The sequence below is a fragment of the Crocodylus porosus genome, unplaced genomic scaffold (genome assembly GCF_001723895.1).
Source record: "Crocodylus porosus isolate Cpor-Errol unplaced genomic scaffold, CroPor_comp1, whole genome shotgun sequence".
NCBI classification, from domain to species: domain Eukaryota; kingdom Metazoa; phylum Chordata; order Crocodylia; family Crocodylidae; genus Crocodylus; species Crocodylus porosus.
Genome location: NW_017728923.1, coordinates 18,318,355 through 18,342,778, shown reverse-complemented (window position 1 = coordinate 18,342,778; position 24,424 = coordinate 18,318,355). Strand labels below are relative to the sequence as shown.

The window sequence follows — 24,424 nt, the reverse complement described above, 5'->3', positions numbered from 1 at the left end:
CCATCCCTCCGTCCCACGCCTGCCCCAGCCCCAGCCCCACTCCTCCCTCTCACTACAGGGGCCTTGCTCTGCCTCTCCAAGCTGCTGGGCTGGTATCAGAAATCGGATTGGTATCAGCCAATATGCCTCCTTCAAAATCAGCTATCGGTATCAGCCCCAAAAATCTCTGTTGGTGCACCCCTAGTATTTATTAGAGTTAAAAACCAATGGTTACCACTGCCAATATGAAATGTTATTGTCTTACCTTGCTAAAGTACTCTGCCTCTGAGAGTTAATTATGCACCTATGTATAGGACCTGTACAAGGCATGTTTCACTAGATCTCATTAATTAACCCCTCAAATTACTGCTGAAGTGGGACTTGAGTTTACATCTGCCTATGCAGAGGTAAATGTTATACTGCAAAGAAAAGGGAGTGAATTCATTATTTGCTTTAAAACTATATAATTTTTACCTAAAATAACAAGTACTACAGAAGACCAAGTCTCCCACTCACACTGAATGTTGATACAAGTACCTGTTTTTTCTAAAATGCTGGTAAGTGATGTTTGTTGAGTTGTACAAAATGTACTCATGTAGGGTGCGCGCAGATGTGCGTGGATGTTTGGTTCCCAGGGACAACTAGCAGTGGCGCACCTTGCACTGCAGCTACTTGTCCCTGGGGAATGCCTGTGCCATGCATGCTTTGGCTGTGGCAAGTTACCCCAGGGGCAGTAGGGGAGGCTGGGGCCAGCACTGTGCTGGACCCAGTAGCCTTACCTGGGGTCCTGGGGGCTCTCTGGGCTGTGGCTGCGGTGATCGTGCCACGCAGAGCCTGGCTGGCAGCGGCGTGTGGCTCTGGGCAGCCTGGTTCTGCTTTTCAGCAGCGCTCACTGCCCAAGCATGTCATGCATTAGGGGTTTTTTGTGCAGGTTTTTCTGACCCTGGGGGGAAAAAAAATGGTGCAGCACATGCTCAGGTAGTGCGCCTTTGTAGTGCAGCGAACACCGAGCTGTGTGGTGTGTGACACTGCAAACAGGTTTGCGGCTCCACATGCCGTACAACCATGCTCGTCTGCACATGCCCATAGTGTTCTCTAAAAGAATGGTGAAAATACAGCGTTATCTCTTTCTACTGTAGTTTTCCAAGGAGTCTATAGCAATGACATCTAGGTCAGCAGAATTTTGTGTTACTGCTTGTTGTTGAATATAGACTACTCTGAGTAAATCATTTTCAGAAAGCTCATTCATGTAATATCACAGTCTGTTGTTGGTCAGAACAGACTCGAGAGTTCCCAACAGGGATGTATTACTAATGTGCTTCATCACATGATGATACATGCATCCATAATTAGAAGAATGTTAACTGAAGCATCATCCAAGCTCTTGCTCAGTTTGCCTGTGTTTATCACTTCAAAATGCTGGGACTGCAGTCTCCCATAAAGCACTACTTGTCCTCATATTTTACAGGATCACACTTGTAATTCAGATTGCAGACAGCAGTCTAAATTATATAAGTCTATGTAGTTAAGGATGTATACTGTAGTTTGCAACCATGTGCCAGGTTCTTATAACATCTGCTTTTTCCATATTCAGACCAGCAACCGGCTAATTTTCATATAAAATGAACTTGTTCTTGTGTTTATTCTTTTTCCTAGTGATATTCAGCCTGGTGGAGAACCAGTAAATAAAGGCAGTCGCTCAAGGGTGACTACCCGCTTTCCAAAGCTATCACGGAGCCATCAAAGAGAGCCACGGAACCTGGAGCCTCAAAGTGGTGACCTCTGACTCCATGACTGTGAACACCAGCACCGTGTACTTTAAACAGTCCTGTGATTTCTTCCCATGCTGCACTGTTGATTATATAAGCTCCTTGGGAGAATACAGGTGCTTCAAGTTAATTCCTGAAAAGAGACGCTCAGTACCAAGGTTCATCATTCTGATCAAATAGGTCACTTCTCAAGGCAGCAGTCATTTCCCAAAGGAATACGAGGGCTGCTCAGTAGAGCCTCAGCAGATTGATATACACTTCCTTTGTTTTGTAGAGCAGTACATATTTCCTTTGTTATCTTCTCCTCTGCTACTATGAATCCTTTGTTTGTTTTGTAGAATCTCTCTCTTCTACCCTCACATCATCTTTTTATGTTCCTGAGATCTGTTGGCATAATGTCAGGAAAATGCTGAGGTTTTTTTCTCCTTACAAGCACAACTATGCTTATCACTATTCAGTCTGCATGAGACACTTCAAGCACAGTAGACTAATGCTACTGCCCATTAGCATGACAGGCAAAATCCATGCTAATGCGCAGTAGAATTAATCTACTGCACATTAGCGTCACAAAAAAGTGTGCACTGGCACTAATGTGCAGTAGCGCCCATTATGGTGCATTAAATTAGTCCCTGTAATTACAGGGACTAAGCTTAATGTGCTGTAATTACAGCACATTAATGAATGTGTAGACATTCCCAGTATGTGCCAGAAAGTTGTGCTTCAAAAGCCTCCCTAGCCCATTACTTTTTGGAAATAAAATGACTGAAATTCTTTGATGCACAGAAGAGGGTTTCAGAAACTTGAGAAAGTAAATGGCAGCAGAAGAATATTGTAGAAGACAAAAAAAATCTTGTGTATATGTTTAATTAGATATTCCCAGGTGCTCTCACTTGTGAAGAGCAAGTCTACGAAATCAGAGTTTCTAATAATTTTCTAATGAAATGTTGTTTTTGTTGAAAGGTAAGAGGCAAGTCAGTTCAAGATCTTTAATGCAAAAGGAAACATGGCGTTAACACAGTACAAAGTAGAGCTTTCTGGCAACGGGCTATGTTCTGTTATTGATTTGTTTTTGATGTATTATAGAACAATCTCTCTACATTAAAACAAGCGGATGTTCGGGCATTCTTACCACTGCTTTGTAAGACCTGAAATGATGCTTACAAAGAATTGCTTCTTATGAAAGTGCCTGTCACCTGTTACCTCTAAGTGACCTGTAATGGTTCTGTGAGAGCAAGTAAGAAAACTGGGGGGTTAATTGTTATAAGTGATGGAAGTCCTGATATGGATTAACTGGAATCCAGTTCAGCATCCATTAGGTGCACTGCCGTAGGCAGTAAATTACACTTTGGTTATCTTCTTTTCTGTATAAAGTCTTAACCGGTATACATTTAGATTTTCTAATGACTGTATTTTGGCATTTCTTTGGACCACAACAACTCTCATCTCATAAGTTGTTTGGATAATCTGTACTTACCATAAATCAGTATATTTTGTTTTTGCACTCTCCACATCAGCAATTATAAAAAAAACATTTTTCCTTTCAGGAACATAAACCACTGATTATCAATGCACTTTTCCCAATATAAAGCTCTATTTAAAAATCTAACCAACTGGGACCCCTATTCTGTAAGTGTTTGTTATGTAAGTAGTCTGCTGACTTCAACAGAACTACTCAGCTGAATAAAGACTAATGTAATGATTGCAGAACTGGAGATTAAGTGTAATCAATGAGTTCTATAACAGTAATATTGAAATGTACCATGTGTACATTGCACTGAATGGAAATGGCAAAAAGTTGTAGAGAGATATTTCAGATCATGAGGCCAAAAGAAGAATGTAAAAGAAATGAAATCTTGCTTCTCAATCACTAGCGATCTTGTCTGCTACTGCAATATCTTTTTCACATCAGTAAAAGTATTCCTTTATAAAAAAAAAATCCCAAAGGACAGCTTATCAGAAGAACCAGTAGTCTTGTCTTGTATTAGGGGACAAGTTAATGTTGATGTCTGCACATGGTAGGGTACGTGTTTGTTTTAAAAAAAAAATGTAAGGTAGCTACAGACTCAAGGTTCTCCAGACTCCTTAATTTGATGCATTGCTGATATTTTAAAAAAGATTTTAGCAATGAATGAAAGTTCCCCTTTGAAAACATTTTAGAGTCCATTTCTTTCAAAGATCATAGGAGCCTTACATGGTCATGGGAGTGTGAGCTGTAATTTATGCATCTAATTTTGTCTAGTGATATTAAATTACAGATTAAACTGAAAATCTACATTGCGTAGATTCATTTGTGGAGCAGTTGGATTTGTATATTTGCCACATGAAGACTTATTAAACTTCAAAAAATAGCTCACAGTGTACAGCCTTCCCCCCACCCCTTCTTTGGAAAGCTGCAAATGGTAAGGAAATTAATTTAGCAGAGGCACACATGCTAAACATAGAATAATATGTACAATCCATATTTTTAAAACTGTTTCTTTTTTTGTTTTTTGCAGGAAATTTGCTCTCTCTATATATATTTGGCTCTTAAATTATCTCTCTTGCTTATTTTGCCTCTCATAATTTTAATATATGAATATAAATAATTAAAAAAAATGGACTCATTTACAGAATATAAATTATTCCCTGTTAACTATATGTGCTCAGATTACAATGTGCATAGAACTTTAATTTTGTGACTTGAGATATATTGTAATGTGCTGCAGTTATTAACCCACTTATTCTCATCTGATTTCTTAATAAAATTTAAGAAAATAGTTGGGTAGATTTATTTCACAAGTAACACAGTATAAAAGAATGGACGGTAACTGAACCTGTAGTCTTAACAAAAATGTTCCGAGACAGACTGCTCACATTACTCACACGGGTAACACTGAGCTCAGTGAAAATACCCTGAGTAAAGTGAACCAGATTAGATTTGTTAAGCATTCCAGCCAAGATTTTCTGATGTGTCTTGTACATTTGGATGCCTAAATATTTGTCATGTTGAAACACCATAGACGTGGAAACAGACGTCACCTTTGTGCCATCATAAAAATGTTTAGGTTGGCATAAAGTGAAAGCAAGCACACATCTATGCCTTGTAGTATACCACAGATGCTCAAATTTGTGGCCATAACAGAAGGTGGTAATAAATTAGGACACTGTATTCTGGGCTATGCCTGTTTATGATGGAAGAACATGGACAGCATGAAGCTGCCTGCGGTCTCTGGTTGCCGAGGCAGGGGCTCCGCAGCGCTGCACACACCAGGAATTCCTACGCAGGATTGGGCTCCTGAATCCTTGAGCGTACCTGCCTTGTTTTCCCTGCTTACCCAGATGTATCCCCTCCAGGGGTAAGCAGGGAAAGTCAGGGCTTCAGGGCCTCTGCCTACAAGTGGGGATTCCCTGCATGTAGACAAAGTCCCTGTGCAGCAGCGATACCTGCAGGGGAATCCCTGTACAAAGGATTTCCTTGCAGATGCAAAGAAAGGCTGAACTTCAGGAAGGCTGAAGTTATTTAAAAGAAGGCGGAAACTTCCCCCTTCCTTCCCCCTCACCTTGCACTTGCAGCCCTAGCCCCACACTGCTCCCAGAAATGTGCACCAGTTAGACATCCCTGGAGTAGATATCCTGGAGTGTGATTAGTTGTGCCATAACGTATTGTGGTAGAGCTGATCACACTCCATCTAGGACCTCTGTTTTCTACCTAATAGGCCTAATTTTCAGTAACTGCTATAAATACTAATTCTCAATATTAATCCTTTTTAAATGTTTTGGAAAATCTTGCCCAACCACTTAAAAGTATTCAGTGCTGAGAAATACTGTAAAAGTAAAAATGGTTCTATTAAATACTTCTGCATTTTTCCATGTAACATTGCATCATGTGCAGTTCTGAATTTTAGGTGCTGCTTTTTCTGAAATATAACCCAGGTTGTTTGTGGCTGATAGCAATAGTTTGTCAATGACCAGTGAAGAATGAGGAAGTAGAGTCAGTCCAACTCTTGGTGGAGAGCCATGCACAGCACTACTAACAAAAACCATCTACACAGTCATATGTGATGATCTGCCCAGTCAGTGTAAAACTCATGTGGCCTTGTCTTCTCCAGGGTTGTTCCATCAGAACTATGGTCTGCTTGTAGGACGGTGAAGAAGATTGGCTATGACACTCACTGCCTGGCTGTAACATGTACCTGTTTTGCTCATAGGGAACGGAAGTCCCCAGACTTCAATTTATCTGGGGACTTCAATCTGTAAGCTTTCCTGAATAAAGGGGTTTTGTATTTTTTTTTTTTATTTAATGCTGTTTTTCTATTAAATTCAAAATAAATAACTTCCTAAGAAGCAGCAAGTAGGTGATATTCTCACTTCTTTTGCAAATAGGATTGTTTATTGATTTAAATTTGATAAACATTGACTATAGTTTTAAAGAATCTCATTTTCTTAGAAACCCTGCCATTCATTAGAGAGATTGTAATGCAATGGCTTTTTTAATGGGAAACCTGATTTGATACAAGATTTAAGTCAGTGCATTTATTTATTTAGTGTATGTGGTTTCCACTGAAACAATGTGCCCGAGCCACATATGCTAAATAAATAAATGCGCTGACTTAAATCCTGTATCAAATCAAGTTTCCCATTAAAAAAATCCCAAGGTTTATGTGCAGCAGCACAATGACACAGCAGCAAAGACTTAACTTGACATGTCTATTAAATCACATATTGTTAGCAGGATTAATAATTTCTAAGCTGGTCCTGTTTACAAAACATATTGTTTGAAGGTTAGTTGTAAGCAAATTGTATCATTTTACAAAATGTACTGTAAGCCATAAACTACTGTGATTGGATTAGTATGTCAAATATTTGCAGATAAGTCTAGTGGCAGTAGATTTTCTTATAGCTCAAGAATAAGATGGATACAGTAAGACAGAGTTTGTCATTTTGAAATAAACTTTTTCTTGTATAAAAATCTGATTCCTAACAGTCACAGTAATTAATAAAAATGTAAATGTTAATAGGATTGACTGGCTCAGGACAGCTCACTAGTAATAAATGTATTTAAGAGTGAGCGTTGAATAAAGTAATGTTAAAGTCTGTCAGATTTTATTAACAATCTGGAAAGATGATATTTTCTTACAAATACTTCCAGTCTGAAGAGCTATATAGTGTTATTTTAGATGCAGACATGGATCTAAAAAGCCCTAGTCCTTGCAGGTTGGTCCTGAAGTATCACTGACTCAATCCTACTTAGATAAAGAAAATATTAAACTCTTAATCTTTTGGGATTCCAGCTTTGTAATAGCTCATTTGCAAGGTTCCTCTGTTGCTACTGGGGGCACTGTGTAATATACTTCGCATAGGATGTGTCTACACAAGACATGTTAATGTGCATTAGCCTAATTTAATACGCATTACGGGCGCATGCCTACACGTATGCACCCTTAATGCACATTAAAATGGTGAAATTAGGCTAATTGGACCTTCAAATGCAGGCATCAAATTTAGGCACAATTAGTTATAGCGCATTAACACACATGTAGATGTGACCTGGCACTAACTTTAGTGCCAGGTCTTCTCAGCCACTAAACACACATGGCAGGACTGCAGGGACTTGGCGCTAACTTTAGTGCCAGGGGACGCCTGTACACTGTGAGGGGTGTTTTAATACTTAGGGTTGTATTCTGTGTCCCCTAAATTGAAATGGCTAGTTTTTAACTGAAACCCACCATTTCAATTTAGGGGTTTTATTTTTCATCACTGTTACAGCAATGGGCTGATCCTTTATTTTTTGGCGAGAAGCCCAATCCTTTTTTTTTTTTTTTTTATCCCAGTGGAGTCTACGTGCAGCTGGAGGGCTAGCTCCTGAAAGACTGAGTGGCTCCTGAGCTGCTGGGGGCCCCAGTCCTTCCCTCGGTGGTGGCACCCCCTGGGGCTGCCTGGGTGGGCTGCTAATGGGCCGAGTGCTGCCCCAGCTTGGAGGCAGCATGTGGCCCAATCCAACTCTTCCCTGACCCTGAGCTGGGGCAGCACCCGGCCCACTAGCAGCCCGGCTAGGTGGCCCCAGGGAGTGCTCCAACTGCAGAGGCAAGGACCAGGGGCCCCTTCAGCTCAGTGGGCACCTGGTCCACAAGCAGCACACCCTCTGGCCATGGGAAAGGCAGGCAGTTTCCACCAAAAAAAAAAAAAAGGATCAAGCCTGTTGCTACTTCTACCTTCAGTAGGCACTTGCTGAAGGCAGAAGTGGTGAGGGGCCTAATCCTTGCCTGCCTGTCTCTCCTGTGGCCAGGGGGCAAGCTGACAGCTGCATCATTGCAGTTTGCAACATTGCGAACTAAGCTACATCAGGATGTAATTTAGTTCGCAACAATACAAACTCATTTAAGAACCCCCAAATTCGTGCACATGTACAGCATGACACCATTAAACCACACACACTGACATTTTTGTCATGTGTACATGGTAATGGTGTCACTTGTACAAGAGCCCAAGTGCACTAACTTTAGTGCCAAGTCTCTGCATGTGTAGACATCTGCCAAAAATTGCTTTAATGTGCATTAAATTCAGTTGCACTTAAATGCACATGTAGACACACCCATACAGTTCCAGTTTTCTTCTGTCTTGGCTAGTTTTGCTAATGTGAAGGAAGGTGGTATGTGAGGTCATGCAGGTCTGGAGAGGAACTAGCATGGAGTCTGGCAGCAGAGGGTACTGCCAAAGTTGTGACTGGTAGTAGTGCAACTTGGTTCCTGTGTTGGGGTGGGGTGGGGCAGACATTATCTTCCGCTTGAGGAAAAGAAGTGACAACAACCAAGGAAGAAGCACAGAAGAATATTGAAGAAGCTGGAGACAAGTATATTTCAGTATACTCCAGTTGCTACAAGAGGCAGGTTCTATTTTAAACTATTGTCATACTTACAGGGGTATGTTTCTTGGTTGCCACATAGACTTCCTGTATACATGGCCTGCCAAGACTGCAGGAGCTTGGAACATGTCACCTTTTAGCCACTAGGTCACTATCTCTAGACCAAGTAATATTTATTTGTCCAAAGTATCTTTAAATAAATTAATAAAATATAACACATTACTGAATGGAGGTTTTAAGAGATTACATTTTTGTAAACTGTAGACACAGCAGTATTTGAAATAGATTGGAAGCTTTTAACACTTCTCTGACGGTAATGTATATAAGCAGGCAGAATAAAATTGCAGTCAGATTACAAGAATTTCGTTTTAAATTGATATAGCAGATATCATTTTCTTATACTGTGTCAAATTTTTTCCCTTTTTTGTGCCATTTCAAACATTTCTGAAACAAATTCTGATGACTGCTACATCATGAAACTTCAAACTACCTGTGGATATACTTCCCAAACACCCTGGGAAACCTGTGGAACAGTTATTTAGAAGAATGCTGAAAGTGCTGCTCTCAGATTTTCACTTCAGTGTTCTGTTCTTCCAATGAGAGCTTCAAACACGTGGGTAAACTGGATTATCAGAGTTCTGATGAGAACTGACCTTTTTCCTTGAGAGCTATATGAACAGTACTTTCCTTCTGTTGCTTGAATGAGTCTCTCATGGATGTGTGTTCAAGCTCCATCATCTTAGCTTGTGACAGAAATTAACTTGTCTCTTTCTCATTTCCTTATATCATTATTTTTGACCTACTAAAACGTAATATTAATTTGCTGATATTTGGGCATTTAATTGGTTTTTGTAGTGTTAAAGATGTGCAGTGCCATAAAAAGAGCATTTTATTACATGAAACAATGTAAAGTAAAATGATTATAAAATAAAAATATCAATTGATCTGTTATTTCTTTCCATTTTTAGTAAGAAATTAGATATGCTATAACCCTTGTTCTTTTTTTGCTCTGGCACAATAGCATGATCCTTTAATTTTTTTTTTTTTTATTTTGATAATGTTCTAGGCTAAAAAAATCACTTTATGATCCTGTTGCACATAATTGATATTATTTATGAAACTTCATCTATAAAGCTGTCAATACAAATCTCCAATTAATAAGAACAATTTTGCTTTTTGTATCAGTATTAGCATGAATTTACATATAAGCGCTTCACTGTAATGTTTAAGGAGGAATTGATCACCTATCGATATAGTGCTATTCCATCATGAACCTTAATCAGTCTTTGGTGTATAAAAACATATACCATATATTCACAAGTGAGAAATAAGTTGTTACTTATTGGTATTTTAATAGCAATGTCCATGTCAATGATAAATGTTTAACTATGGTCGTGAGTTTTTTCATGTGTATGTTGGATAACTTGAAATGGTAAAAAAAAATTAAAATACAATTACAATTAATCTAAAGGGGGGAAAAAAACCTCTTTAAAAGAAATTCTCATTTTGAAAGCCTTTCTAAGAAACCCTAGTACTGGATAAAATTAATTACCCTATTGTCTGGGACCAACCTTTCGGCAGCTCAGGAAGCTGAATTTCCCTTCTGTGTTTGTTTGACAGTTATAGGCACAATGCTGTTAATTCTAAAGAGGTATATTTGTATATACCTTATTCAGATAATACGTTAACCTATAAACAGCTATAAGGTCTTTGTATTAATTTAACCCGTGTTAAGCAACTGTTTACATTACAGAATTTTTAAACTAATGTATATATAATTTTATAAAATACTTTCTTGTATTAAATATTTCTTTTGAAATATCCTGTGGTAATTTTGTTGTAATCTGGCTGAAATATCCTACTTTACAACCAAGAAAATAAATAACATTTTGTATGCTTAAAAGAGAGCATATCTCTAGCCTGTTTATAGCCTGTTTTATAATTGTATTTTTGATTTATGTTAACTTTTTAATGTGCATTGTTCACAAATGCATGGTTTGGGCTGAATTTTCAAAACAACGTGCTTAGGTATTTGCTTTTAATTAATATTTTCTTCATTGTGTCTGATGAAAAGCAATATTTGAGTGATTTGAATTGATGTTTGGATTGTAACTAGATAGGGAAGAGAGTAAACAAACACCTTTCAATTACATTCTCTTGTCATGCCTGTTGCTGTTGGAAAACCCGGATCTAATGGCATCTAAAGGCGAATGGCCACCAGTTGCAGTCTATTCTGAAATCATGGTTTCCATATAACTGTGTTGTTTGACTAGAATCAGTGCTAGATAATAGAGCTAGGGGTGCACTGATAGAGATTTTTGAGGCCATTACTGATAGCAGATTTTTAAGAAGGCATCGGCTGATACTGATCCAGTTTCCAATACAGCATGGATTGCTGCATGCAGGTGGTAAGTGTGTTGTGGTGGAAGGTGAGGGAAGGGGCATAGGGGGGGCAGATAAAAGCCCCTGCAGTGAGGGAGGGAGCGGAGCTGGGACGGGCTGGGCAGGCACTGCTCAGCCAGGGTGGGGTGAGGCAGCCATGGCTCATCTGGGGGGTGCAGGGAGGGTGGAGCAGCTCCCACTGCTGCACACACTCCAGGAGGGCAGTGAGGGGGAACATGTGCCCCCTGGATCTGCATGGGGCTGGGCAGGCTGCTGCTGTGGGCTGGGGCTGGGGCCAGGGCTGTGCTGGGCTCTTCCTGGCAGGGGGCGGGACTGGGCTGGGCTGTACTTAGGGCGGACAGTGGAGGCATTGGGAGGGGGCTATGGAGGGGGCTGCAGCCACGCCAAAGCTCACCATAGCCGCCCCAACCACCCCTCCCAGCACTGCTATCGTTCACCCTGAGCACAGTCTGGCTCAGACCCCACCAGGATGAGCCCAGCACAGCTCTGATCCCAGCCCACAGCAGCAGCCCACCCTGCCCTGTGCAGATCTGGGGGGGAATGTTCCCCTCCCCATGCCCTCCCGGGGTGCGCATAGAGGTGGGAACCACCCTCACCATACCTCCTTGATGAGCCACATCTCTGTCCCACAACCTGCCCCAGCTGTGCAGTGCCTGTACCAGCGTGATACCCTCCCTCACTGCATGCGCCTTGATTTTCCCTAGCAGCTGATTGCCAAGCCCAGAAATGCCAGCAGTGAAACCAGAATTGCCACCAGGGGTCTGAGTAGGACCTGGCCGGGGGTCCCCACCCCACAGGCCGGCACCCGTGGGCATGGGGACGCTATTAAGAACGCTACTGTTATCGGCCACATCAGGCCAATTTCTGAGACAGCCAATTTTCTTTATAGTGGTGCCGATCCGATATGAACTGATGTTTCAGTGCACCTCTAGTTAGAGGACTGTGTGTTGCAAGGACTTAAGCTTTTTTTTGTCTTTTCCAAGAACTTGCCATGTGATACTGAGCAGTTTTGGAAATTAGACCAATTTTAATCTCGGCTCCATTTTCTTCAGTAGTGTAGCAAGGGGTTGGGTAATGGATGCAAGCACCAGCCACCCTCTTAGAAAATGTGCAAGAATACCAAGCACTACCAGCCCACGTACTGCCACTGCTGCAGCCGGCCTAGCCAGAGACACTGGTAGTTATGCCTCTGATTTTTTTTCGTCTATACATGAGAAGCTTCAAAGAGTGTCTGCAAAATGCACAGGTTGGCTTCTGTATGCAAGCTCACAACCCTTTGAAAGAAAGCAGTTCTTACAGGCTTTTCCTTCTTTCCAGAGGCCATAAAGGGTCTTTGCCCCTTAATTCTGCCTCAGTTATTTTCCACTACTGAGGTCAAAAAACTGGGATCACTTTTTGAGTAGCAAAAGGATGGGTGGGCAAGTGGGGCCCAAGCCCTGGGTGCTATCAGTTGGGGGGCGGAAGGGGTGGCAGGACTCCATAATGGAGTGGGATACCTCTCACATGGAAGTGTCCCTCTGCTCCTCCTGCACTTTCCAGCTACAGCCATGTTTGTCAGTGAGTGAATGGCATTCTGGGAAACTGAGTTTTGTCAAGCAGCTGTGCGTACAGCTGCATAATAAGGGGTGGGTAATGTCACTCCATTTTTTGCCACCAAAAATGTAGGTTTCTGCCCACTTTATGTGTGTGTCTGCAACAAAAATATGAGATATCTCCCCTCAGCTGCAGCAAATTGCAGCTCCTGCTCCTGGAGCTCCGGAGCCAGAGCCCAGCGAAGAAAGAATCGGGAGAGGGGCAGGATAGGGGGGACTGCGGTTCTGGCCAGTTACGTCTCTGTTTTTGTTCTTATCTAACTGGCTTCTTAGAAAATGAGGTCAGTTGTTGAATTTCTTAGGATATTTACATAATGACTATAATCCTGTGCTGCGCTTTGCCATCACTGAGGAAAGAAATTATAGAAAACCCTGAAGAACTAAGTCTTGTTTAGTTAAGAAGTGGTATACAAATTGTTATGCTGAAAAGCATTTGCTTAACTGGGATAGGGTAGGCTGGTCATGCCTTTATTGTAGGCTGTTCATTTTTCTTCCATTCAGAGCTGAGAAAACTGTATTTGTATTCCTTTCACAGGGAGATTGCTTTGGATGCTCAGATTGTCACTTACAGATCTAAAACACAGATTTGGGTGAGAACCCAGCTGCTAGACTTGGGTGCCTAATTTAAATGGAAAGTTTTAAAATTGGTGCTGCAGTGTATATTTAGTCAATTTCTAGCTAACAGAAGTTGCACCTTAAAAAAATTATACAGGCAGCCCTCTTGTTCACACCATAGGCAGGTGAGTAAGTCCATTAGGATTTGTGAAACCACTTTTTGCCTGTAGAGCTGCTGAAATCAGTCAACTCTTCATGAAACTATGAGTCTGTAGAACAGGACAGTTTGCCCTTTGCGATCCTTTTTCAGCTAGAAAACTCTGGGCAAAACTTTTGATAAGTTTTTCAAAACAACCTCAGTGCAATCATGCACAACAGTACTGTAGGATACAGCCTTCACTATTTTAATTAGTTTACTAATTAGCTATAGATGCTCCACGTTTCATATTGGAGGTATTTAAAATATATAGCAAAAATGCACTTATGCTGGTTTGTCAGTCTAGAATCTCAGTTTTGGACAGAAAAGTTTCAATTCATATATTGTCTGACCTGTAATCTACAGCGCAGGAAAAATATTCCTTAAGGGGTTTTTTTTCTTTGTTTGTTTCTATTTTAGGAACAAAATTAAGAAATTTAAGTCCCTGACATGGACTAAAGCCTTTTTTAAATCTAAAAAAATCTTTTTGATGACATCAGATTAATTTATTCTTATCGAGCTTCATACAGTGAGGTGCTGAAATAAAACACTTGTATTTATTTTAAAATGGAATTTACAGACTCAGAGTGATGCTGTACATAGGAATATTACATAGCAAGTGTTGTTTAAAATAAACATAACATAAGGAAAATAAAATGATTGTTAGTGTGCATTGCATGACACTCATTTATTTTTACTATCCTAAAGTTCAACAGAAGTTACTTGAACTTTTGCACCATCTCTTTCAGTATGGCATGCCAGAGTACAACTAATCAATGATATTTTACTTAAAGATATCAATAAGAGTGTAGCTGCTGCTTTATCTATTAAGATGTGTTCAGCCTTGTCTCTTTTAAATTACCCTGAAAACAGGAACAAAGAAAAGGATGCAAAGAAGAGTATACCCATTTCCCTATCCCTGGGTCAAGCAGTGGTTTAACTAAGCCCTGCTGACCAGCTCATCTATTAATGTGATCCTTCCCTCACCTAATCACCTACTTCAAATTCATGAGACAGTGGGACTGTAAAGGAGCCACTACTCTTTTTCCCCAGCAGTTCTAAAAAAGGTCCCCTGACTTTCAGATTGCAGCGGAGGGAAGAGGATTGCATGATCCTGGGATTTTCATAAGGGCCAAAGGGAGTTGAAAGTCACTAGGATTTGGGCGTTTAACTTCTTAAACCTCAATAAAATCCTTTAATTTAACTATGTGCCCAGTCCATGAAACCCTCATACAAGTGACTTATACATGCAGAGTAGGTGGGGTTGTTCCTAAATGTATGCTTATAGTCTTAATATTGAACATGTATTTATGGGCCTTCCTCAGTCAGGGCCTATTTAATGTCCTGTCAAAAGGAACACTAAAGAATGCCTGATTTAGGACGTGCCGTACAATGAGTCCCAATTTGTTCTCCATAACCTTGCAGAACATGAATTGACTAAATGGAATTTAGACTTGATTAAAAACTTCAAATTCTGGCACACATTAGATAAATAAGTTCTGACTGCCCCTTCATCTCTGCTTGTTGGGCATGTCAGGTCTTTTATGTGAATTCAATACTTTTTGCAAAGTAAAGTAATCCACTGCAGTTCTTGTGTCTTTTAATCCAAACGACAGGTTTTGTCTCAGGGCTTGTGGTGTTTGCCATGACATGTGCAGCTCCTGTGGATTCTGAGTGTGAGTCTTGTATGCGTTTCTGTCTCTGGCCTCTTTTCTTGTAGATCTTGGAGTCCCTAGTAATTCACATTGCCTCCTAAAGTGTTAATTCTGGGACTTCAGAAGTCTCTCTGAGGTTTTTGTCTCAGATCCCAAGCATCACAGTGGCTCTTCTGTCTTAGATCAAACCCAAAGCCTTCTCTCTCATTTGGTTCTCTTTGCTTTAGAAAGTAACTTTCATGTGTTTCATTTTTTATGGAGAAAGCCAAACTTCTCAAATCTTGACAATATAGTTTTGTAATTAGCTTCCTCTGTCTGAGTTTAGTGATTATGCTTAATAACATCAAGTGTTTCATACACTCTTATTCTCAGAAATAAAACTGCCTTCTGACTTTCTCCCTTCGTGCTGGCAACAATTATTGCTGACGCTGAGGGAAGTTCTATTTAGGCGTTGTCTGGTTGTTCCCTGCACTTCTGGAGAGCATAGCCCCTGGCTGGAGTCCTTTTAATTGCTCCCTTTTCCCCCCTTAGGATGTCCTTGTCCTTGTAGTTTGTTTTATTCCTGGTACCATGTGTTGTTCAGAAATTATTCCCCTCCAAGGAGTATGACAGAAATTGGCTTCGTTCAGTGTCTAAGTTCTAACTGCATACCATAACCGCTTCCAATTAGCTGTTGCCAGAACTTCTTGAATGTACAGTTCCCCACAGCATAGATATCATCTTGGACTCTGAATCCTTAATTTTATGATTCATAAAGAAAAAACTTAATACAATTTTATTTTAAGAAGGAAGTTGCATGTTTGCACTACAAGAAATAGTTAAAGGTTAAAAGAAAATACCAGGGGAAACGTTATAACATTTTGTATCATGATGTTTAATATATTTGTTGTTAAATTCATCTTTCTTAATTACCCCACCCCCGGTTCCCATCTGTTTGATCTCTTCTTCCTCCAAATTCCTCCATGAGTTCAAGTGCCATTCACAGCAGTTTGATGTTCCAGTGACTGCATTCAAATCTTACTTTCAATTAAACTCAATTATGAATAAGTTCCAAACTTTTTGTATTACACAAGAAAGTAGTATTTAAATTATGAAAGGACCCCACCATGTCTTCCAAAGAAGGGACTCTATGTTCAGGGAGGAAACAGAAATGAGAGACCACTTAAAGCAGTCATTTTGGCTTTTTCCCCCTTGCCTACTTACTTGTCTCACTTCCTCTGGTGAGAAGGTGACAGCTGTGTCCTAGGGGGTGCTGGCAGATTGTCAAAGAGCCTGACCGGTTACAATGCAACGGTATCCCTGCCACATTCTAATTCTAACCAAGGGGCCTTTGTACACGCCACAAAATTGGTCTTTAGATGGCTTAACTGCCTTTTGCACTGCTTGAATGGCGCGGCTGTTTACGCTATCGGTGGTGACCTTGGGACACAGCAAAATAAAACACCTCTGGCGTATTTTAGTTTGCTACCTTACAGCCGTGGAGGGAAGCCCCAGGCCCTGTGCAGGCAGCAGCAGTTCATGCAAACGGGCTCCACTGAAGGGAAATGGCGAGCCTGATCTTTTTTTGTTTTTCTCCCCGGAGCCTGCCTGCCTGCCTGCCTGAGCTGTATAGGGGCCTGGCTGGCCAATCAGAAAATTAGTAATTTATAGTTGGTCTTGTTTCATGCTTTTTACTGTTACAATTCTCTTAATTTATTCTGTGTTTTTATGAAATGCAATTAAATTATTCTTTACACTAGGATTCCTTTATACAAATGTTTTTTAGGAACCTTTCCTGATCACTTTAAAAACGTGGAAAATCCAGTTAGACAACTGTGCCTGATCCAGATTGGTCCCAGAGGGCACATCCCCACAAGCATGCACATGGTTTACAGCACTGCAGCCCTTTGCAGTGCCACAAACTGTACACACTGCACATACATGCATTCACTGCACTGCTAATTTGCAGCACGGTGGGGTTTTTTGACACTGGAAGATAAAAAAAAAAATAGCAGTGTGGTGCACGCAGCAGCAGCATCCAGTTCCAAAAAGGGAGTCTGGCAGAACTGCACTCTGGCTGCTGGCCAGGCTCTGAGCAACTGGCTTGTCACTGCTGCTGCTGCGGGAGGCCCCCATGACCCCAAGTAAGGATCCTGGGGCCAGTACAGGTGCTGGCCTCAGCCTCTCCTACCCCACCAGGGGCAATTTGCTGCATGCCGAGGGACAAATATCCACACCCCTGCACGTGCACACTTCTGGGGACACACCCAGAGGCATCTCTGGTTAGACACTGGAACAACTAAAACTTAAAAGGATACCCTCCCAGGGTGGGTAATCCAGTTTGACACTTTCAAGTACCTAGGATCCTTATCCCAGAGATGTCAATCTCATCTGTGCCTATGGGAGTTTGGTTGGACGAAGTCCACTTAGATTGGATTTAGGTATGTAGGTGCTCTACAACAGAAATAGGCACCTCCTAGAGCCATCTAGAGCAAGGGGTTTCAAACTTTTTGGATCAGTGTACCCACAGCGGCTAGTTGAGAAGGAAAGAGTCCCCTGGCGGCTGGTCAACAAGTGTTCCAGGAACACGCCGGTGGCAAGAAGTGCTGGCTGTGCGGTGGCAGCGCCCACTGCTGAGTACCCCCTGAGGCCTTCCCAAGTACCCCTGGGGTACAGGTACCCCTGGTTGAAAACCCCTGATCTAGAGATGTATGAACGCCTCTCTGGAGTACACTCAGGCTGCATACTGGACATCTTCATTTGTAATCCCACTTTGAGGGAAAGCACCTAAGGGGGATGGTTGTGACCTTCGGTCCGAGAGTCTAATGTGGCTAAAGCACTTGTTCTAAGGAGGTCAGATTTATAGGTCAGCTTCAGCCTATGGACATCTTCCATGACCCAGGAGCGTGCCTCAACCACCAGACCATTTTGGACCAGTCCCCATATGCTAAATGGGGACGCCTTTTACCCCTCCTGTTGAAGCTGTGACACTGGGCAGTCTAGACTGCAAGAGTAATGGGACAAGAAAAAGAACAAACTGAGAGTTATCCTACCACCCTGGGGGAGAGACCTGCTGCCTGTGTATTGTCTCACCTATTACATACACCTTCCCCAAAAATCAGCCCTCCAAAATTGGGGTGCATATCTTAAATGGAAAAGCTGATTTTTTTTCTTGCTGGAATAGAAGCGGGGTAAGATAGAGCAAGTGTGTGACACTGCGACTCAGCCACCAAGGCAGCTGCCCCTTCTTCCAAGGACTGCAAAGCACAGGGTGACAATGCAGTGTTAGTCCTGCCATAGCTGCTAGCGAGGCAGTAGCTTTTGGCTCAAGAGCCACTGAGCTGGCTGAGGGTGACCAAGCTGCTGCATCAGTCTGTGGTATCTTGAGACTTGTCATATGGAAACAACACTTTATTATTTGCAGGAACTTATATACAGAAGCTATTTACAGTAAAAAAAAAAAAAAATGGTCTCACTCCTGCCCTTGGGAGGGTTTGGGGCCTAGCCTTGTTGCTGTCCTGCCACCCCAGAAAGTTCCTGCCGCTTCACCCAGACGGTCCCTGGGGATGCCATGCTCCCTGGATGCTGTTTCTGTGAGCTCTTCCTCTGTGCCAGACAGCTGGCCATGACTCGAAAAAACGTCTTTCTTCTATGTGCTGTCTTCCAGAATCAAGGCTTATGTTTTGTTTGGGTATCTGTGAGAAAACAAGTATTTCTGGTTTTTTTTAGTTACTGATTAATATAAAATACCCTTTCCTAGAAGAGTGGGGAAGCTTGGTTTAAGTCCCTTCAGGATGTTGGAGGGCCTAAAACCTTGCTCCCCACTTCCCCTTCTCAGTGAGAGCTGTAACTGGTAAACTACTGAGAAAAAGGGGGGTGCTACTAGCAGCAGTCACCTTTCTTCAGCTGAACTCAACGGAGTCAATGTAAATTGGATTTGGGGGCCTCCTAACCTGGATTGCACGAGGGCTGAAGTAGAAAATAAACACTTGATTGCTGGAACTTGAATCACTTCTGCACATGTTTAGAAGTCTAAATTAGCGGTGCTGAAACTTTTGGCCCCACAGGCCAGATGAGGCACAAGCCACATTGGACCTGGTGTGCCCGAATCATCCTCTGCACAGGTTCAGATGGTCCTCATGCTGGGTTTAGGCCCTGGGACTCCGTGCCACCTCAGCCCAGCCCCACACACCAGGATCAGGGCCTCATGTTGTCTCTGCCCAGCCCTGTACCCCAGGATCAGGTTTCCATGCTGCCTCTGCCCAGCCCCATGCACTAGGATTAGGCCAGTTTAGCCCATGAGGCCACAGCCCAGGGGGCTCCTCACAGATCCTCATGGGGAATCCCATGCACCAAATGACACAGCACCACAGCTAGAACTTCCCTGTGGACCAGAAGTCAAGTGCTTCTGGCCTAAATCTAGGCAGTGAGGAGCATTTTACATTCAAAACAAAGGTAATGTTTGAATTTAAGTACTACTTAATTTTGTGGCTCCAAAAGTAGGGTCAGTCTGGATCATTTTCTGGAGTTTAAGTATTTGTGTAACCAATATGAATCTGGCCCCAGTGCTGTGAATAATGCAATACCATATTGCATTATCATCATGAGAATAGTACACTATGTTGTTTTCAAGTTTTCAAATGTTATATTCAGTAATATGTTGTAGCGGGTAACTCAAAATAATTAGTGATCAGAATGTGTATCTTGACTCTTTTGATCCGTACAAGCAAATTTATTCCCCAAGTGTAAGACAGAAAAATCAATAATATCCTGAGAATGGTGATCTTTAAGATGTTGAGCTGTTTCAAGGGTTTAGTTTTCAGATCAGAACATGAGATATACATGGAGACTTTGTACTCTGCAATTTAACTGTTCATTCCTGGATTTATCTTGAAGCTGTTAAAACTCTCAGGAGTCTTTTTGTTTGATACAGTACTGGAACATAAAGTTCCTTGTGCATTCAGAGTTGTAGTTATAGTTTCAAGTGGTTAATACAATAAAAGGCATTTTGCAGTGATACTTTAATTCCAAGCAGTATATAATTGACAGTTTTACATGCCATCTGGTTGATTTTTTTAAAACTATTAAAAACATAAAAAATAGAATTGATTTACAAAAATAAGTGATCTGGAAACTGATACGCATTGCTATATTTGATTCCAAGTATTAAAAATGAAGAATAATTAAACAGTAGAAAAGGGAAAATATGAGAGGCAACCTTTTCTGACATAGGAAGAAATAAAAGAAAAATGAAAGGAGAGTTTCAGTGTTTCAATGCATAACCCCCTCCCCCCCAAACTCCCTGCATTACAGCACACTGCCACTGTACGTTCCTTGATGAAATACAATGGAGAAGATAATGTATGTGTTCAGGATTCTGTCAAGCCACAGGACCCTTTTGGATATGTCAATAATTAACAGATAAAGTCTCTTGTCAACTGCTGTACTTAATCAGTGTGGACAAGGTTCTCTTCTCTGCGTGACAGAGTTAGACACTGATAAGTTCTTCTTCCTGCATGTTTGAGACTCCCTTTGACCACACTACATTATGCAGAACTCCCGTTGAGACATGATTAATAGGAAACTGGGAGATGCAGCAACAGCAGAGCACTGACTTTAGATTGGCAATGCAGTTCCAAGAGAAGAATTTTGGCTTGGCTTTGCCACCTTTTGGCCTTGTTTTTGTCTGCCTTGCTCCCCATGTGCACAGAGAAATGATTGCTCTTCGAAAGCTGGGAAGCACTTGGTTTGCATGCACGAACAGGATGACAATCACCTCATCAGAATGCGGTACTCCAGCTGCATGGGCTGGACCAGGCCCCACTATGGGTGCTGCTGGGTGCTGCAGGCCCCACTATGGGTGCTGCTGCAAAACTAGGCTAACTTACAGATGGCTGAAACGTGTGTGTCAATTTCTATGAGGATGCATTTGCCCATAAAGTAGCCATCTAATCCAGTGCGCTGCCAGTCTGAATCTCATCACCAATACAAAGAATAAATTAGGCATTTCACAGAGTTAAAAATGCAAGGGAAAAGCTCTTAGAATTGAGCCTCCAAGCTTTTCTTACTTGCAGTAGCAGATAATGGTCCCATGGGGCTGCTTTACTGGCCCAGGTCAGTAGCATGCACTGTGCTTTGGCCCATTTCCTGCCTGCTGATGAATTCATCCTGTTCTGTGGAGCATAAGAAGGAATTTGTGCTAGAGTTGTAAGGCTGTGGTAAGTCTCTTCTTGTGCTCCTGGTGAAGATGAGATGTAAGTAGGGCCAAAGATTTGCCCCTTCCTATGTATCCCTATTTTCAAGAAAGTATGTATTTTATTGTGCAGGGTTTTGATAGACATTTATCCAGAATAATAGCAATTTGAATTAATCAGATTTCCTTCTAATGAATGTTTTTCATACTCATTAGAATTCATTACACAGATAATATATGATTCATTACATAGATAATACATAATCTAATTAGTTAGCAAAAAATACTGCTCTAAAATGTCTAGCAGGAATTACTTGAGTTAGTAAATAATGTTGGTTCAAGTAAATTTTATTAACCTCTTTGACAGATTTGTTAAAAATCCATCACAATGGCCATATCTGCTAGGAAATGCTGGTAAGGAAGCCAGAAACTGAACTGGCCCTTGAGGCTGATAATCTAAGAAGTGGTTTCTCCAGTTATTGTTGAACCATATTGCTGGAATAGCGTGGGTGGTAGCATTGGCTTTCTGTTCATGTGCTGGTCCATGTTCTAATCAGAGTGCTCCAGCATGGCCTCACAGTCACATGTATAAGCCCCTGTGGGTTTAAAAATGGCTACTGCAGCACTTTATTTAAAACTCATCAAATGAGATTTAGATCAGGGATCAGCATTCAGAGACATTTTCCCCAGCACACTAGAAAATGTGATGAAATTGTTTTAATTTTTTTTCCCCACTGCTGCTCTGGGCTCTTATGAGGAGGCACAGGTGCAAGTGCCATGGTAGGCAGTGGGGGTAGAGTCAGGAGAACACAGGCAGGGACCCTGTCTGTGTTCTGCTGTCCCCATCCCCTGTTCCTGGCCTGAGTCCTCCAGCCTGGCCTGGCCCCTGGCAGGAGCTGCAGGGAGGCACAGTGTGCCTGGGGCCAGGGCCCAGGCAGGGGCTTCACAGGGTTGCTGCTCTGGAGGCTCCCAGTGGGTAGGTGAGCCCTGGGCCCGGGCAGACAGATGTCCTGTCCCCTGGACGGAGGCAGCACTGGGGTGCTGAGTGCTGGGGCGGGGCCACTGGGGCAGGGTCCGGGCGGTGTGGGGGGAGGCACCATGGGCAGCCCAGCCCAGCCCAGCCAGGCCCTTAGGAAGCGGGGGCTGGGGGGGAAGTGGGGGCTGCCCTGGGGCTCCACAGGCTCGTGCTGTGGTGGGTGGGCGTGGGTGCCCAGCAGCACCCATAGTGGGGCCTGGTCCAGCCCATGCAGCTCTGCGGGAATGGGCTGCAGCCACCCTGCCCAAGTGAGGGTGCTGCCTGGCCAGGGCAGAACACTTGGCTCGGGGGCTTCTGGCTCTGCACTCAGCTGCCCTACCCGCTGAGCACAGTGTGAGCAGGGTGGAGCTCCCCCACCCCCGGTGCAAGGCCCTGCCTGCAGGAACCCCCTAGATCCTGGCTGCCCCAGCCTGCCCAGGCCCAGGCCTTCTCTACCTCCAGCTCCCTTCAAGGGGCTGGGGCAAGTACTGTGCAGGGTTGCTGTGCTTCAGGCTCCCAGATAGCTCAGCCCTGAGCACTGTCTGTGGCAGTTTGGGGGGCTTCTGCTGCAGCCTGGGGGCTCTGTCCCACTCACGCTGTGCCTGGCATGCACAGAGATTGAGCTGGGAGCCCCCTGAGCCCATTCTGCCCCACCCAGGCAGTGTCCTCTCATGGGCAGGCTAGTTGCACCCCATTCCCATGGAGCTGCACAGGCCAGGCTGGGCTGGGCCGGGCCCCATCTTAGGCACTACTGGGCAACTCTGTTGCAGCCTGAGTCTGTGAAGCCCCAAGGCAGCCCCCGCTCCCTGCCCAGCCCCCACTCGTCTCTGGCTGCCACTTTCCTTTGGGCCTGGCCAGGCTAGCCTGCCTGTGGTGCCTCCCCCTGCACCTGCTTCTCCCTTCTCTCTTCCCTCTCTCCCCTCTCCCATCTCTCTTCTCTCTCCCCTTTCCCATTGCACCATTCTTAACAAAAAAAAGATACACAAGTACAAAGGCAGTATATGAAGTTTTATTTATTGTCACCAGGTTTAGAATTTTTAGGAAACCTGGTATTTACCATAAGAAAAAAAAGCAACGTTTATGATTATTAACTCTATTAATATGCAGTGTGTCCTACCATATACCCCCTGCCCTAGTTTTGTTTTTATGGCATGCCGGCATTCTGGCACCTTACAAAGTAGACATTGTGGGGGTTTTCTGCACTCCACCCAAAAACATTGCCTACCCCGGTTTAAAGCACCCTGTGGCCATTTTTGAAGCTGTAGGGGCTTAATACACATGACAGTGAGGCAATTTAATTACAGCAGCTCTCTGGGAACCATTTAATTAAAATGTACCCCAGCCCCAAGCATGTCTATAGACAGCTGCTGTCTCTGCCCACACTGTGGGTACTAGGATATTTAATTTTCCAGGACAGTAAATCTACTCTGATCATTCATATAAGATTAAAGGGTCAGATTCTGAGCTACTGTAAATCAGTTTGGAGTTGCACCATGTTATACCACTGAGCACCTCACATGTGTTTGGGCAGTAGCCTCATAGGCTAAGTACAGACAGGCAAAAAGCCTGAGGCTGAATTGATCCATCTTTGCAGGTTTCTCTAAACTGCATAGATTGAACCAATAAACAAGTGAAGTAAAGTTCACTTTTCCAGCAGGAAAGACAGCTAGAGCCCTGGAGTAGCCCATACCAGTAGCCAGGGAGTGCTAGAGAATGTCTCCCAGCCTGCAGGCCACTGCAGAGGGCCAGGAACTGGGCAGGTTCCCCAAGCCATGCCTCTTCCTCAGCCTCCAGGTTGGCTCAGGCTGGCCCCCTCAGGCTCCAGGTTTAGCGCCAAGCCTGGCTGCAGGATTCTTCCTCCACCTGGCCCCATTCAGAAGGCCCAGAGGCTGAGAAGGTGGCACGGGTCCTGGCTCCCAGCTCTGGGGGCAGAGCAGTGGCATACTAAGGCGGGGGGAGCATGGCCCCTGGGTGCGGGCCTGGGGTGGGCGCCAGCTGGAGAGGCCATAGTGCTTCCCTCTGTTGTGTGGCACACCCGCCCGCCCGCCTGGTGAGTTCTACATTTTTTTTTATTCAGGCCAGAAATTCTGGCTGCCGCCCCTCCCCCAGCGTCCAATGTGCCCTGATGTTAATTGCCCCACGGAAGTGCCGTGGGGCAGGAGAGGGGGAAACCATACCCTGCTTGGATCGTTCCTGGGGGTACACATGCAGGCATTGGCCAGCGGGCACTGGAGACCCGTGTACACC

The 24,424-nt window shown here is 43.2% G+C and overlaps 1 protein-coding gene across 1 annotated transcript in view; it reads left to right on the top strand.

Moving 5' to 3' along the window:
• Positions 1-4,504, top strand: part of SNX29 (sorting nexin 29) — a 445,875-nt gene extending 441,371 nt beyond the window's left edge. Inside the window, exon 21 of the mRNA XM_019540166.1 lies at positions 1,636-4,504. Within this exon, the coding sequence (XP_019395711.1) occupies positions 1,636-1,765 (130 nt within the window). The 3' untranslated portion in view covers positions 1,766-4,504. The remainder of the gene's footprint in view (positions 1-1,635) is intronic.
• Positions 4,505-24,424: the final 19,920 nt, after the last annotated feature.